The 14,882-nt window shown below is 49.7% G+C and overlaps 7 protein-coding genes; 3 read left to right on the forward strand and 4 right to left on the reverse strand.

Annotated features, from left to right (window-relative positions):
• Positions 1-15: 15 nt before the first annotated feature.
• Positions 16-1,735, reverse strand: RCC_03921 (uncharacterized protein; the record flags this gene model as incomplete). XM_023769204.1 has 7 exons in its annotated part: positions 16-560; positions 615-805; positions 856-958; positions 1,010-1,125; positions 1,180-1,229; positions 1,291-1,503; positions 1,559-1,735. The coding sequence occupies 7 exons, from the start codon at positions 1,733-1,735 to the stop codon at positions 16-18; spliced, it is 1,395 nt and encodes a 464-aa protein (XP_023624972.1).
• Positions 1,736-2,755: 1,020 nt separating this feature from the next.
• Positions 2,756-4,667, forward strand: RCC_03922 (related to amidases; the record flags this gene model as incomplete). XM_023769205.1 has 6 exons in its annotated part: positions 2,756-3,282; positions 3,345-3,411; positions 3,462-3,498; positions 3,552-4,342; positions 4,399-4,483; positions 4,543-4,667. 6 exons carry the CDS (start codon positions 2,756-2,758, stop codon positions 4,665-4,667), a joined length of 1,632 nt encoding a protein of 543 aa, XP_023624973.1.
• Positions 4,668-4,866: 199 nt separating this feature from the next.
• On the reverse strand, positions 4,867-5,862 carry RCC_03923 (uncharacterized protein; the record flags this gene model as incomplete). Its single annotated transcript, XM_023769206.1, has 1 exon — positions 4,867-5,862. One exon carries the CDS (start codon positions 5,860-5,862, stop codon positions 4,867-4,869), a length of 996 nt encoding a protein of 331 aa, XP_023624974.1.
• A 1,507-nt stretch (positions 5,863-7,369) lies between these two features.
• Positions 7,370-9,124, reverse strand: RCC_03924 (related to lysine permease; the record flags this gene model as incomplete). XM_023769207.1 has 3 exons in its annotated part: positions 7,370-8,681; positions 8,729-8,903; positions 8,953-9,124. The coding sequence occupies 3 exons, from the start codon at positions 9,122-9,124 to the stop codon at positions 7,370-7,372; spliced, it is 1,659 nt and encodes a 552-aa protein (XP_023624975.1).
• An 844-nt stretch (positions 9,125-9,968) lies between these two features.
• On the forward strand, positions 9,969-10,937 carry RCC_03925 (uncharacterized protein; the record flags this gene model as incomplete). The annotated part of the gene is made up of 1 exon (XM_023769208.1): positions 9,969-10,937. The coding sequence occupies one exon, from the start codon at positions 9,969-9,971 to the stop codon at positions 10,935-10,937; it is 969 nt and encodes a 322-aa protein (XP_023624976.1).
• Positions 10,938-12,084: 1,147 nt separating this feature from the next.
• Positions 12,085-13,405, reverse strand: RCC_03926 (related to ERJ5 Endoplasmic Reticulum located J-protein; the record flags this gene model as incomplete). XM_023769209.1 has 3 exons in its annotated part: positions 12,085-12,306; positions 12,358-13,272; positions 13,346-13,405. 3 exons carry the CDS (start codon positions 13,403-13,405, stop codon positions 12,085-12,087), a joined length of 1,197 nt encoding a protein of 398 aa, XP_023624977.1.
• An 800-nt stretch (positions 13,406-14,205) lies between these two features.
• On the forward strand, positions 14,206-14,853 carry RCC_03927 (probable prenylated rab acceptor 1; the record flags this gene model as incomplete). XM_023769210.1 has 3 exons in its annotated part: positions 14,206-14,252; positions 14,311-14,662; positions 14,722-14,853. The coding sequence occupies 3 exons, from the start codon at positions 14,206-14,208 to the stop codon at positions 14,851-14,853; spliced, it is 531 nt and encodes a 176-aa protein (XP_023624978.1).
• Positions 14,854-14,882: the final 29 nt, after the last annotated feature.

Consider the following 14,882-nt stretch of genomic DNA (forward strand, 5'->3'; position numbering starts at 1 on the left):
ACCTCTCATAACTTGCTACGGTAATTCTACAGGCCCTTGATTCTCAGTTTTATCCTTTGATATCTCAAAGCCATCCAGCCACTGCCGATTATCCCTCCCTCCCTCCTCTTCCGTCGCAGGTAATTGATGCCTTGCATCTCTCCCTTCCAACTCTCTCGGTCCAGGTCCCGCCAGCTCATGCCTGTGGCTTTCACCTGGAAGTTCTGCCTTTTCGCGAGCTGGTTGCTCCTGACTCGTCCCATTTTCACCAGCCGTAATATTTCTCCGAGCCTTTCTCTTTCGCCACAGCCAGAAGAATAACCCACCAGCAATCGCCGCAACACCTGCAACGGCCCCTATTGCTATACCTGCTATGGCACCCCCGGTAAGACTTTGTTCTGATGACCCCTGGCCGGAATCTGTTGGTTGAGGAAGTGCGGTTTCGGTGGTGTTGTAGGCTATAGGTGTAGGTTCGGGGAGACTGGGAGGTTTGTAGCTCCCTTCCTTGATGTTGTTGATGCGCAAACAACTCAATTCGGCCACGCTACTCGAGATTCGTGTGGTGGCTGAAGAATCCGCGACTAGGAAGCTCCCAGTCAGTTACATCCTCCCTCACTCATCCCGCGAGAACTAACCTGGCATGAAGGCGAATAAGACGGGAGTGATGGTTTGAGCCCAAGCGGTATAAATCGACCGTGAATTGTTGCCGTATAAAGTCACGGCTCTCTGCCATGTTCCATTGATCGTACAGTTGTTGTCCAGAATTGTGTCGTAGGCGTCGTTGTTCCCATTGCTCGTCAGGGCCCAGCCTAGTCCATCCAGGCCGCTACAACATGTCAGTAGGGCACATACCCTTCAGGAGTGATAGTGACGAACGAGTCTTGGAAGAAGTAAGAGCACGATGCTGGAAAGTTGTCCTTGACACTAGCGGCCAAGGTGTTGCATAGTGTAGGCAAGGTAGAATTGGTGAGGTTGGTCCCTACCCATCTTGTCAGGGAATGATGTGGCTTTTACTTATGAGATAACTGACCAGGTCCAATTGTGTTTGGTGTGGTCAGCCAATCAGCCCATTGTTGAGTCACGGCTTTTATATCTGATATGCATGTTGAATCCAGTGCCGAAGAGCAAGTTCCATCATCTTCCTGTCTACTTTCACATCAGCGAGAAGATTGAATACTATAAGCTATGACTATAACATACCCTCTTAGCTTGGAGTTGTAGTTTAGTGAGAATCCTATCAGAGCGCATACCTGGTTCAAGAAGATCCGTTAGCAAGCTCTGCTGAAATCTGTTGAGATGCACACAACGTACATCATAGCCCAGCGCGAAGTTCCCAGAGTAGTTGGCACCATTCGTGTTGTACCAGAGACCGTAGCTACTAGATGTCGAGTTGGACGTATTGCTCGAGCCGCTTGAATCTTGTATGGTGACGGCCAGTCCCGATTGAAGCGTCTTGCCGGATGTATTCTCCTGCCCTGGCTGAGGACCTTGCAGTACATTAGGATTTATGTAAGTGATGCCGGTCTGGAAGGTCGTTAGCAAGTAGGTATTTGCTAGAGCTGTACCTGGAATTTCTGACTGCATTCGTATCCTCAAATGTGGCTCCACATAGATTTGAGCTGAAAGCATTGACCTCGGTCGTCAGACTCCAGATCGGTATGGATGAGTTGGCCCCATTTCCCGCCGTTTCCTGCGTCAACGCGGGATGAATTAATCCTGCTGTTAGGAACAGGAGGAGAGCAAACCTCTCCTTCATGGCGCAACGGAAACGATGAGGAAAGGGAAAGGAAAGAGGTCCGTCCAATTAAGTGGTTCCAGCTGGAGTTCCTCAGCCGCACGAGTCTTGACAAGATTGATGTGTAGATATCATGCACGACGGCTCTTAGCGTTGTGATACCACACTACCGATCCACTACCGATTCATTACAGCCCACATGAATGGTCGAAGGGGCTGAAAGTTGCATTGATGAGGCATGCTTTTCACCTCACCGGTATGGTATAGTATACTGCCTTTACAGCAGCGCGATATATTTCTTCTGGCGGTCCGGGGGTTTGGACGGCTTTGATTTCCGGATACTTTCACAAATTGCATCCTTCCGTTCAGGATTATAGGGTATGAAGCTCCGCTTCGTGAAGGCGCCGTGTAGCGAACGAACAGGGGTAATGTTACCCCTGTCTAGTCTGACCCGATCCGATAACCAACACTTGATGTGGCAAGCGATGCAACCCACTCGTTCTTGATGCCTGACAGAAGATACATACTCGTCGATGCCGCAGTTCTTTGTGCTTCTGATCGATCTTCATGATTGAGCGCTCAAGCGCAATGGCAAAAATGAGAAGACGGTTTACATGCACCAAAAGGCACTAGCTCCCACAGCAGATTAATTCCGTAGCCCCGCAAAAAGCCGTTCGCAGCGGTGCTCTGAACTAGGAGATGTTTCGATTCATATGCGGACTCACATCGCTCAATTCACTTGACTTTAGGTTCGGTAGCGTGTCATTAACGTGTTGTCCCAAGACTTCTCTCCAAAACCAGAAGCCGATGACTCCGAGTATGACCATGAGTTCAGCAAGGGACCTTGGTCGGCCGATCGGTAACCAAACATCGGAGCTAGAGCTCATAATCCTCCATCCTCTGCCGTTCCAATAGCCGAAGAGCAAACCGAGGTCATGCGAACTACATCTGACAATACTACTGGACACGCTCGCTCACGCCCAGGACTCAAGATATCGCGATCCTCTCGACTTCACATCACATACCTGCTTGACAGTAAATATGACTCAGCCATGGGAAGAGCGTGCCGCAAAGAAACGAGCAGAATTGTACGAAAAGATCCCCTTAGAATGGCGTCTTCCATCAGAGTACCTTACAGGATCAATGGACTCAGATGATAATGTGCTGGACGTCCCGAGCCGCTGTGGCTTGCTGAGCTCAGAGGAGCTGGAAATCACGGAGAAATACAACGCAATTACCTTGGCAAAGGCAGTTCAGTCTGGCTCTCTCAAAGCGAAATCAGTCGCAACTGCTTTTTGTAAGCGTGCCGCTATTGCTCAGCAACTGACCAGTTGTCTCACAGAGACGTTCTTCAATGATGCTATTGAGCGAGGAGAATGGCTCGATCAGATTTATCAGCAGACTGGAAAACCTGTGGGACCTCTACATGGCGTACCAGTCAGTCTCAAGGAGTGCTTTAATGTTAAGAATCATCCTTCATGCGTTGGGATGGTCTCTTTCTTGGATAGGCCTGTTGCCGAGGAAAATAGCTTCCTTGTGGATATCCTGCTGGATCTTGGGGCCATTTTGTATGTTGGAATACCATTCCGGCTCTGATGAGTTTTGTGGGATACGCTGACGTATTCCAAAGATATTGCAAGACGAACATTCCAGTCACCATGATGTCAGCAGACTCGGAGAACAATGTCTTTGGGAGGGTGAGTGTAAACTTTCTCTGATCATGGTAGTAGCATGCTGATACACTCAGGTACTGAACCCTCATCGACTGAGTCTCGGGGCTGGAGGTATCATACCATCTTAATCGACACCTATCAAGAATTATCTGACAATCTTGTAGGTAGTTCAGGCGGCGAAGGAGCTCTCATCGCCCTCCGCGGCTCCGTTCTGGGCGTGGGTACCGACATAGCAGGCTCCGTCCGAATCCCTGCTCTATGCAATGGGACATATGGTTTCAAGCCTACCACTCATCGTATCCCAACAGGCAAACAAGCCTCGGGTGGAGGTAGAAAAGGTTCTCCTTGTTTCTCCGCCATTGCAGGTCCATTGGCAAACACATTCGAAGACTTGGTCGCCTTCACGGAAGCCGTACTAAATTCCAAACCCTGGAATCGCGATCCTACATGCATCGGATACCCCTGGCGTGCGGAAGTTGCAAACGCAGCACCAGTGAGAAAGCGGATAGGCTATTTCATAGAGGATCCAGAACTTCCACTCCAGCCTCCAGTTCTCAGAGCGTTGGAAAACGCCGCAAAAACGCTTACTGCAGGAGGTTTCGAACTCGTTCCGCTATCAAACACCCCTTCTTTGATGACGGGCTTCAAGATTGCGAACGACTATTTCTCTCTCGACAACTCCAAGATGCCTTTACAACATATCTTAGCAAGCGGTGAGCCAATAATTCGGTCTCTACTGCGTACCATGGACATCATGAAGGCAAAGCCAACAGATTACACATTGGACGATCTTTGGGACATTAATGTTGCAGCTCAAGAGTATAAAGCTGCGTGGCACAAACAATGGGTGGAGAATGATGTTGATGTGGTTCTTTGTGCGGGTGCTCAAACGACTGCTGTCCCGCATGATACATTTGGTCTACCTCATTATACCACGGTGTGGAGTTTGCTCGAGGTGAGTTCCTTTATACGCATGCTTATGGGACGTGGTTGCTGAGATTGAGGTCAAAGTATGCTGCAGTAATCATTCCGACTGGTAAAGCCGATAAGGCTGTTGATGTTGATGAGCTCGCAAGATCTGACAAGGTTCGAACCTGTGAGTCTTTGTTATGTTGAATTTGAATACCTCCAAGGCAAAGACTAACACCCTGAAAGACAAGGCTGAAGAAGTTCATGGCGCACCTATGGCAATTCAACTCGTTGCCAGAAACTATCATGACGAAGAGCTTATTGCCTTGGCTCGCGCTGTGGATCAATGTTTGAAAGAGAATGGATCTTGAAGAATACAATGGCTGTAGAAGATGTTCTGAGGTTACTTACGCGTGTAAGACCTTAGAAAGGGATTCACAATGAATGAGGAACGATCACGATGAGTAGAGAACGAAGCTCGAACTTCTTATACTTTGACTAGTCTTTCATACAGAATTGTACTTTTCCACCCACGGTATACACACAAATCTAAGTTGAAGAGCCGCTAGCTTACGCAGCACTCTCCAACGCCGAGGAAACCGCGGACCAACCCGTAGTGGGAGATGCAGAAGTGACCGCAGCCAGTGTTGATGCTTCAGCCCGTGACGTGATTGAAGGCGGAACGACAGTGGTGGACGTGAGTGTCACCATGCTGTCAGAGATGATGTTGCCGGATGGATCTTTGGTCACGAGCGCGACGCTGGTGACTGTGCTTTGCGTGGGCTTGACCGTCACGATGGCGGTTGATCCAGTCGCAGATGTCGTACCCAAGCCGCCGAGAACACCGAGTATGGCTGATGCAGCGACTGATGGGTCCACAGTGGATGAGCTGGAAGTCGAGCTGTTGGAAACCGTCACAGTGGATGGCGTCGCAGAGACAGTCGAAGTAGACGGCGTCGCAGAGATAGTAACCGTCGACGGTGTGGCTGACACAGTGACCGTCTCGAAAGAAGCTTCAGGTACCACCGCTTTACCAGCCTGAGGCATCACAAATTTTGGAGAAAAGTTGATCGCTGGTTGTTGTCCGACAGGGTTGCAGACCGCAGTCGCCGAGCCAGGACCCGCCCATGGAAAGACGCGAGATGGAGCGTTGTTGTAGAGACCGATGACGGTGTAGGCGAAGATGATGGTGCTCATGACGGCAAAGGTGATTGCGAGGACAATGAAGAGTGGCATGGGGATTGTCACACCGGACTTGCGACTCCGTGGTGGTGAGCCGTAGTATTCACGGTGGTAGTCGTCTTCGTATGTTGCTACAGGAGCAGGTGGTGGTGGCGGTGGTGGTGGAGGCGATGGCATAGATGGTTTCTTGGGAGCGGAAGCGACGCCATAGAGAGTGGAGAAGCGAGGTGGTTGTTCCTTGCTGTCGTTGATCTCCTCATGAGGGAAGGCGGCCTTCTTGTCGTCCAATTCCACGTCTTCCAACTCAGTAGGTGCACGACCCGGTTGCCCATCACCCTGCATGTCGTTGTTGAGGTTGTGCTCGAAGTCTTGTTTGAAAGACATTGTTTGTGAGTTCGATGGTTTTGTGAAGATGAGTATGGAGAGCTCGAGAACGATGGGTTTGATATCAGCCGTAGACGTCGTGAATGTCGTGAGTGAAGTTTTCAATTGGCCAGCAATTGAGAGACTTGTCGTGGTGAATGTCGCAGAAAATGACTTTGAGCGAACACCAGGAACGAAATGGAAGCGTCCAGCGCGATGTTTTGATTAATACAGCGTAAAACAAAGGTGCTGTAGGAAGAAAGAAAACGACAAGCAAAAACAGAACAAGCGACTTGTCAGAAAGAGACAACGGTAAGTCTCGAATGTTCCTTTGAGAGAACAAAGCAACAAGGCAAGTAGAAGCCGAAGTGTTGTGGCCAAAGTGGAGGCCGGCTACTGTGAAAGAAGAGGACTGTTTGAGTCTCTCGCTTGTAGCAGTTAATGGTAGCCAACGAAAGGTCTGCTTCTCGCGGAGACTGGTCGCACGATAACAGCAGCTTACCACGTTCTCGCTTTTGACGCCGAGCGCTTCGCTGTCGTTCGAAGATGAAGAGTGGATTGTCGGAGTGAAGTCTGCGTTGGAGAATCTGCTGTCTCGAATTACTCTCGGCGCTAAGGACAGCCGGGTCTTGATTGGTTGCGAGCTTCGAGCTATATCAAGCACGTTTCATGTGTTCTCAAGAACAGAGACAGTTTACAGTTTAGTCAGCTGAGGATGGGGTATCTGAGATGCTTCTAGTAGACCGCTGCTGTGATGAGCCAAAGCATAGCTTGTGTCATCGTTGTGGAGAATGTGAAGCCCTGCTGATGCCCTATTGAATGGATATAATACTTTCTACTTGGCAATGTCATTACATAAGCATAAAAGGCGTTGTAGCAAAGTGGTTACTGGTTCGTCGAGTCTTCGACCTAGCTCCTCTGAACCTTGACTAACCTCCTTTGCAGCGATTGACTAGAAATCAATTCCCTTCGGGGGCGTAGGGTAAGCGGGTAGCATGGAATTCTCCAGCTGAATCTTGACTAACATCACCCCAGTTCGAGTCCTGCCAACGTCGATAGATGTTTCTTTTTGCCTTTCCCAAGTTCGCCCAGCAATTGCAAATCAGTTCAACCCATTGGCAACAATAGGGTGTGATGTTTTATCCATGTGGGCAAGAGATCAACTTTTGTACCCCTGACGACCACTCAGACGCCAGAACTCGTCCTACTACTTTGCTAGGGATCTTGAATCCTCTAATGACCTGCTTTTGTTCATACGTTAGCACTTTGATCAATGCTCTGGCGCATCAAAGTGTATAGCAGGCTCGGTGAAAGATTCGGGATGCCCCTTTTATTCCCAAAGCCTTCGCATATCCTACTAAAATGTCTCCTCCCGTCGTCACTATCAAGCTTCTGCTCTGTCCATATAGAGGGATGAAGCATTCGCTGCCTTATTAGACATAGTTCCATTCAATCTTGGCATACCCCTGAGCGAGTTCACAGCGACGTCAACACACTCATCATCATTCACATCTCGTGCATATCTCATCTAAAAGAACAACCATTGAGAGATGGCCTTGAGCCTCAACTTCCATCCCTGGCCCTTGGCGAACGTCCCCATTTTCGCATCACTCAATTTGACATTCCTCTCTTCCGTTGTCAAACCCGTATCGAACCGATCAGTCTCCAGATCCATTTCCTCCAACCYCACGAACCTCGTCCTCTTCAGAAGCTTCCACCCGATGATCATAATCGCCATAACAGGTAATTGCAGGTAGTAGCTGACGAAATCCACCGCCTTGAAACCTCCTGCAAAAGAACTCCATCCCTGTACCAGCACTAGTACGCTATTCATCACGACCGAGAAAATTGGTCCCCAGGGATACGCCCAGTTTTTGAAAGGAAGAAGATGTTCAAGTCCCTGCTTTCGGATCGCCATGCGGAAGCGAAGGGATGCGAAACCGATTGCTATCCAGGAGAGCTGGTTTGATACTCCGACGATGTTCTGCAGCCAGGTCCAAAGTTGACCTGCTCCGATGTAGCTCGCTCCAAAACACAACCCACTAATGATCATGGTCGATAGGACCGCAATCCAAGGCACGGCGTTGCGGTTGAGTGTTCCAAAGAACTTGGGTGCGTGTCGATTTACCGCGAGAGAGTAGAGGAGTCTGGAGCCAGCGAAGAGTGAGTGGTTTCCTGCAGAGATGACAGAGGTCATGATGACTGCATTGATGAAGGATCCTGCGACTGCGCTTCCAGCAGATTCGAAGACGATGGTGAATGGAGATGTTTGACTGTTGCGCGTGGCAAGGTTGGGAGTGTCGTATGGAACATTCAGACCGATGATGAGGATGGAGAGGATGTAGAAGATGAGAATCCGCCAGAAGACGTTGCGAACAACGCGAGGGAGAGTACGAGCAGGTTCCTTTGTTTCTCCAGCTGTGATGGCGATACTCTCTGTTCCTCCGTAGGCGAATGCTGCTGTAACGAATGTAGAGGCGAAGCCACCGATACCGTTGACAAACGGTGCGTCGCCTTTGTACCAGTATCTCGTGCCAATGTATTCCTTTTCGGTGTTGCCGCCGCAGTTGACGGCAATTCCAAGAATGATAAAAATGATGATGGTTGCAACTTTGAGTAGACTGAGCCAGTATTCAATCTYACCATATAGCTTGACCGTCACAATGTTGAGAGCGATCAGCACGAAGAAGAAGATCAAACTAATAGCCCAACCGGGGAAGTTGTCCGTCCAGTAGTCGAGGAGGAGTTGTAGAGCAATCAAATTGCTTGCCACGGAGACTGCATTGTTAAACCAGTAGTTCCAGGTCATCGCAAATCCGAAGCTGTCGTCTACATATCGTCTGCAAGATGTTAGGCGTAGTCCTCTTCGACTAGTCAATCCACATACCCGGCAAAAGTGCAAAAAGAACCAGCAACGGGTGCAAAAGCTGCCATCTCGCCAAGCGACAACATTGTTATAAACACAATCACACCCACAATGGCATACGACAGCAGCATAGAGCCTGGTCCACCTCTACTKAGTGATGTTCCAGTGCCAAGGAAAAGTCCCGTTCCGATGGTACCTGGAGAATGATAAGTCGTTGTTTAAGCTTGAGATCAAACAACACTCACCACCAATAGCAATCATCTGCACTTGCCTTGCTGAAAGCTTCCTCGCCAGAGTATCATCCGTCGGGCGGGGAGGTGGAGCGTCATCATGAAGACTTTCATTAAAGTTCTTTTGCTCCTCGTATGTATTGTTCTTGACTGTCGCCACTTCGACGTCGTCTTTGGAATTCGCCATGGTGGCTCGTGATTCGCCAAGTTGGTTGTAGCAAGGCTGTCTGATTTGAGGAAATTTCCTGGTTATAGGTGTGTTGTGTTATACGTGCTATGCCGACGTGAGCAGGATTTTTGCTAACCCAAAGCAAAGTTAGTGTAGCAATTCGATGGCGTGCTCGGCTTGGATTTCTTGGAAAAACATGGCTTTGTCACAACCTTCCTTGTTGGGTTCTTGGGAGTTCTCGTGTGTTTCGTATGAATGCAAGACGTAATTATGAACGATGTGAGGTGGACAAAGCTGATTAGATCATGTGGCATGTAGAGATGCAAGATCTACAAACACGTCACGTCAAGTAGAGCTTGAGCGGTGTGGATCAGACTTTACGATCTCTGTCCAGCAGATGGATTCCGTCCAAGCATACTTTTGATCTGGCGGGACAGCTTACAGTAAGGTATCCTCGCATGGGTTTGTCTTCGCCGAAATTGCGTCGGAGCTTGAGTGAGGATACCTAGTATGTAAGACACTTGATCTAGATGATGCATCATCAATGTTATTGTTCGAGCTGCTGTCCTAAGGCGGTTACATGTTGGAGTCCAAAGGGCGATTGGAGTGGAGTGGTCGAGAGCATCAGCCGCGAACAATGTTTTCAAGCATTGCATTGTGTGGTATACAACCCAAAGTGGCTGGGAGGTCGTTGGAAATGTTGTTTTTTTGTGACCGGAAATTCGCAGGCAGTGACGAAGAGCACGTCGGCACCTTCTCCATTCAGATGGACGCGCTTAACATTATTTGACACGGCCGACAACCAAACATTTCCAGGAAAAGGAACAGGGCCCGACACCTCAAAGATTCTCGGGAGCTGATGATGAGTTTTYTCTCTGCTGCTTGTAAATGGACGACCCACCACACAATATGGCGGCGTCTCGGTTCTTGGACCAAAGTTCCATCAATATGGCCGCAAAACTTCCACACCTCACAGAGACGTTCCTCCGGAGAAGATGTAGACGTAGACGCCACCTCCAAGTCGGAGACGCCCGATCAGAACAATCCGAATGACCTGACCCGTGGAAAAAAGAAAAGGTGGTCAGCTGCCGATGAAGGACTTCTCTTGCAACTACACCGTGAAGGACGCTCGGCGCTGGAAATGAGCGCAGTATTACGCAAGAGTAAATACTCCATCAAGGGTAAGCGGAAGAGGCTCATCTACGATACGAACTTGGATGAAAAGCTCCGCAACGCCCAAAAAGAAGGCCTTAGCTGGCAACAACTACAGGAAGACATGCCCCTACATACAATCGGTCATCTTCGAGCACGCCATGCAACTCTAAACAGGGCAACTCCCGCTGCCTTTACGCTTCAGGAAGATGAGCAAATCAGAGACCTTACCGCGCAGCCCATCACTTACAAGCAAATGGCAGAGATGATGGGGGGTAAGCGCAGTCCGATGAGCATCGCAAGGCGATTTCGGATGCTCGTGCAGAGGGGTCTCGCTGCGAACAGCAAGCATTGGTCGGGACATATCTGGAGCGAAAGTGAGGAACAAGAACTTCGAAGCTTGATTGACATGGGGAAGTCGAGAACGGAAATGAGCCAAATCATGGAAAAGTCGATGGGAAGTATAAACGGCAAGATTTATAGACTATCTTGTAGTTCGAGCTCTAGTCGAAATGGGAGGAAGTGGACCAGGGACGATTATGAATTGTTAAAGTCGCTTTTGGCGGAAGGGAAAACGCATCGTGAGATTGGGAAGAAGATGGGCAGAACGCTAGACTCTATCCGCCAGGCATTAAGGCGATCGAAAGGGCTAGAAGAGAGCGTAGGCGGCGAAAAGTGAAGTGGCTCGGAGTGGATGGTGGTGTTGGCTCTCGAGAGGAACTAATAGAGAAATCGAACTCATCTGACCAAACAACCCTAACCCCAATGTTATTATACTCAAAGCCGCCTTCCAATTACACGTACCTTACATGTACCTTACTTAAGAAGTGTGACAACATAGCAGCTACTGTGAATACACCCCCAGTCGTGCATACGGGAATCTGAGCGGGAAGCCCTGTCCAATCCGCGTCAATTGTCGACAGAATGGGGTGCGCATATTGGATGAAAACCTCCCTGBCTCTTTAGCGTGATTCCTGCATGCGGGCCACACTCTGTAATAATAGAAAAGACCGACTAGAACAGCCAAGCCCTGAACCGCAGACGAAGAAGCGATCCTTCTCCAGATGCGACTTGAGAAACGTCCTGTGCAAGGCAATCTGCGAGGTCTTGAGCAGAAGCAGTGCCTCCGTCGAAGCCAAAACGAGGTCCTTGAAGAGAGAATAATCTCGGCAAAAGCAAATCGTCGTCCAGGATTGGTAAAGTATTCTCTGGCCATGAGACACTTTTTCAAATGCACTGATTGTACTGTACTATATCGTACTGTCACATGCGCGAACCTCTTTCCACCCTTGCCTAGGTGGGATCCCGGGCAGTGTTAACCTTTTCAATGCCCCGACGATTCGAGCTTTCATCTATTTCCTCCCCTGCGAGTTTCTTCTGTGCGTAGATAAAGTGAGGGAGAAATATGTCGAAGTTTCAACTACCGTACTTCTTTCCGCTCAAGCTCACTCCATGGCTTAAATGATCTGTCCGGCATGTGTTCCTTCCTTAATCTCGGTTTTAGCAAATCGTGCACAGTTCTTCTGATTAGATGAGTACGGTACATGTAGTTCTCCTGATCAAAAGAGTGGGGAACAAAACAGGAAAGAACAAAATAGGAAAGAACATTATCTCATCTTCTCAAATTCTCCTTCTTGGCTTTTCATAAACAAACATCAAGAGTCCTGAGTCAGTGGTTTTCAATGCTTACATGTACTCTAGCATGCTTGTAATTCTTTGTGACTATTCCGGTACAATGCAAAATACTATACATGCCCAACAGCAGAGCTCCCAACCCTGCCTTCCACCCWCAAACTTTTCTCCGTCCACAGCATCTATCCCAACACCTACTTCCTTCCCTTCCGTTTCCTGGCCTCCTCATTCGCATTGGCAGAAACAGCAGCCTGCAGACTCTCTTCCCCACCCTCCTCATCATCCCCGACCAACTCGCTTACGACATGATCCGAAGTCTGTTTGCCCAACAATTGTCCCAAGGAGCGATTCCAGATAAAAAGCGGTAAGCGCACCAGAACGGTATCGTAGATTGTCGGACGAGGGACTTCTTCCGGCTACACATCGGATTAGTATGTCTATACAATGTAGGGGTGGGGATAACATACGTCAAGTAGAAACTCCTGCCTGCCACCCTCTTCCGTCTCCTGTTCGAGAAAGACATTTCCCACGGAATCCACGATCAAGACCTTACCATTCTCCGCCACGGTCCTCTTCTTGGCACCCACGGGTCCAAGAGTAGGAGAATCCGGCTCAACAGGGGTAGAAGCGCCCTCCGACTTCGCCTTTTCCGCAGCCGCGGCCATTTTGGCAGCCTTGACAGGATTCTTCCCGTCCTTCTTCTTCTGCCTCTCCATTTCCCTCTTCTGTTTGCGATTCCACTGCATGCTCTCTTGCTGTGCATCACTTCCACTTGCACTTGTAGGAGCAGCAGCAGCATCATCAAGACCCGGGATGTTTCCCACAGCACTGTCCTCCCCCCAAGCCATTCTTCTAGCATGTTTGATGTACCTCGCAACAAACTCCCGATGTCTCTTCCAGGATAGGAACAGCGCGGCGTAGTGGACAGCTCCTCCAACGAAGATGAACAATCCAATCATGACACTCCCCAGACCCGGTCGAAATCTCTCATAATAGTATCCCGTACCCCTCCACGCGGGAAAGCCATTTCTCAAGAAGTGATCGTATCTCGCGCGTTCCGGACCTCTCAGCACATTCGTTACCAGACTCAATCTCTCGAATCTCGCCGTCGCTTCCTTGCCAAATTTCTTCAATTCGGATTCGGAAGGTTTCTTGTTCTTCTTCACAACCACCTTCTCCCCTTTGACGGCGGGAGGTTTGTTGTAGTTTGCGATGAAAGCACTGCGGGCTTTGTCGGGATGCAAGGAACGGGAGAGTTTGCGGTATGCGGCATTGATTTCGGGAGGCGAGGCGGAAGGGGGGATTTGGAGGAAGGTGTAGAAGGTGGAGTTAGGACCCTCGGATTTTTGCACCTCATCGCGGAGGCGGAAGATTTCGTGGTCCTATGTTGTCGCATTGATCAGTATGGAAATGGGATTGAGGGGGATATTGCAATGGTGGAGGATGTCAAGATACCTCCTTGGACCAAGCGGCCGCTAGAGCGGCAAAGGTTGCGGCGAGATAGAGGAGACGCATGATGAATGGATGGGTGGATGCTGCGGACAGCTGCAGCTTGGGATGTTTTGTGACAGTATTCAGGTGGTGTGAATGGATTCGACGTCGAGTCGGGCAGCTGTGCAGTGTGGATTGGGTTGGAATTCATTCAGGGTTCAATCAAAATTATTGGAGATGGAGATGAGATGAGACGTGTYGTTCGCGAATCGTAGCGACCAATTAAACTTTCGCTTGACAACGGTGTGAGCCGGGCGGGATTGTGAGCTGGCAGGAACACGTAGGTTGGCAGGCAGGCAGGCATCTTTGAGGAAGGAACGAAGCTCTGTCAAAATCAGCAGGAGCAGGGCGGTCTGGAGGAGCTCGGAAGGAGCTTGGAAGGATGTGGATTTGATAGCTGTCTACATTCAGATATCTACATCTATCTGAACATCCCCATCTTCTCTTCCAATATCATTCCATCCGTTATCATCATCAACATGCCAGTCCAGGGATAGAAGGACGGGATGTCAGGGTCGGGAAGATCCGTCAACGGTCGTTCCTCCCCTGTCTTGATTATCATCCTTGAACCATTCCCACGGATCGATCCTCCCAAGATTTGGCTTCCAACGCGTGTTTGACATTTGACACCCACGACTCTGCACCAGCACATCCCCGTCACAAAATACACATAAAACCACCTGCCTCTTCACCCACGCACACCCCTGGTGAGTCTCACATTCTTGACCTCGTCTGTCGAGTCCGCCGGTCGGATTGCGACGGCGACAGTCTTGATATTGTTGAAGCTGACAAGGACAGATCAATCACCATCCCCTGATAGCATCATGGCACGCATCAGCATCCCCATTGACGCCCTCACGAGCCGGTTGAAGTGAGTCTATTGATCCCTCCATCCTCCATTCATCCCCAATTCTCACAGCAAACTCTAGCCTGGGCGCTCGCTTTGATTCCGTCCGCACGCAATCGTTGGGCACACGCTTCGCCAACCTCCGACCCATCAGTGAATTTCTCAACATCAAGGCCATCTCCAAGCCCGCCGATTTCTCCATGGTTCAAGCGCGAATCAACTACAACTTGTCCTACTTCTCCTCCAACTATGCCGCCGTCTTCCTCATGCTCAGCATCTACTCGCTCCTCACCAATCTCTGGCTCTTCTTTGTCATCATCTTTGTCATTGGCAGCATGTGGGGAATTGGGAAGTTGGAAGGCAGAGATTTGGATGTCGGGTTTGCAAAGGCCACCGTCTCGCAGTTATACACGGCCGTCGYGGTGATTGCCATTGTGAGTACAATCATACTCTCCCCCTCCATCGGCACGGCATACTGACCAGCATGGGCTAGCCCGTCTTCTTCTTCTCCYCACCCATCAGCACCGTTCTCTGGCTCATCGGTGCGTCTGCCGTCACCATCCTCGGCCACGCTTGCCTCCTCGAAAAAGACGTTGCAGCCAGTTTCTCCGAAGAGGCGGTCTAGGTGGTCGGCCGCGCAACACTCTTCGCCTG

The sequence above is a fragment of the Ramularia collo-cygni genome (genome assembly GCF_900074925.1).
Source record: "Ramularia collo-cygni strain URUG2 genome assembly, contig: RCC_scaffold05, whole genome shotgun sequence".
Lineage (NCBI taxonomy): Eukaryota > Fungi > Ascomycota > Dothideomycetes > Mycosphaerellales > Mycosphaerellaceae > Ramularia > Ramularia collo-cygni.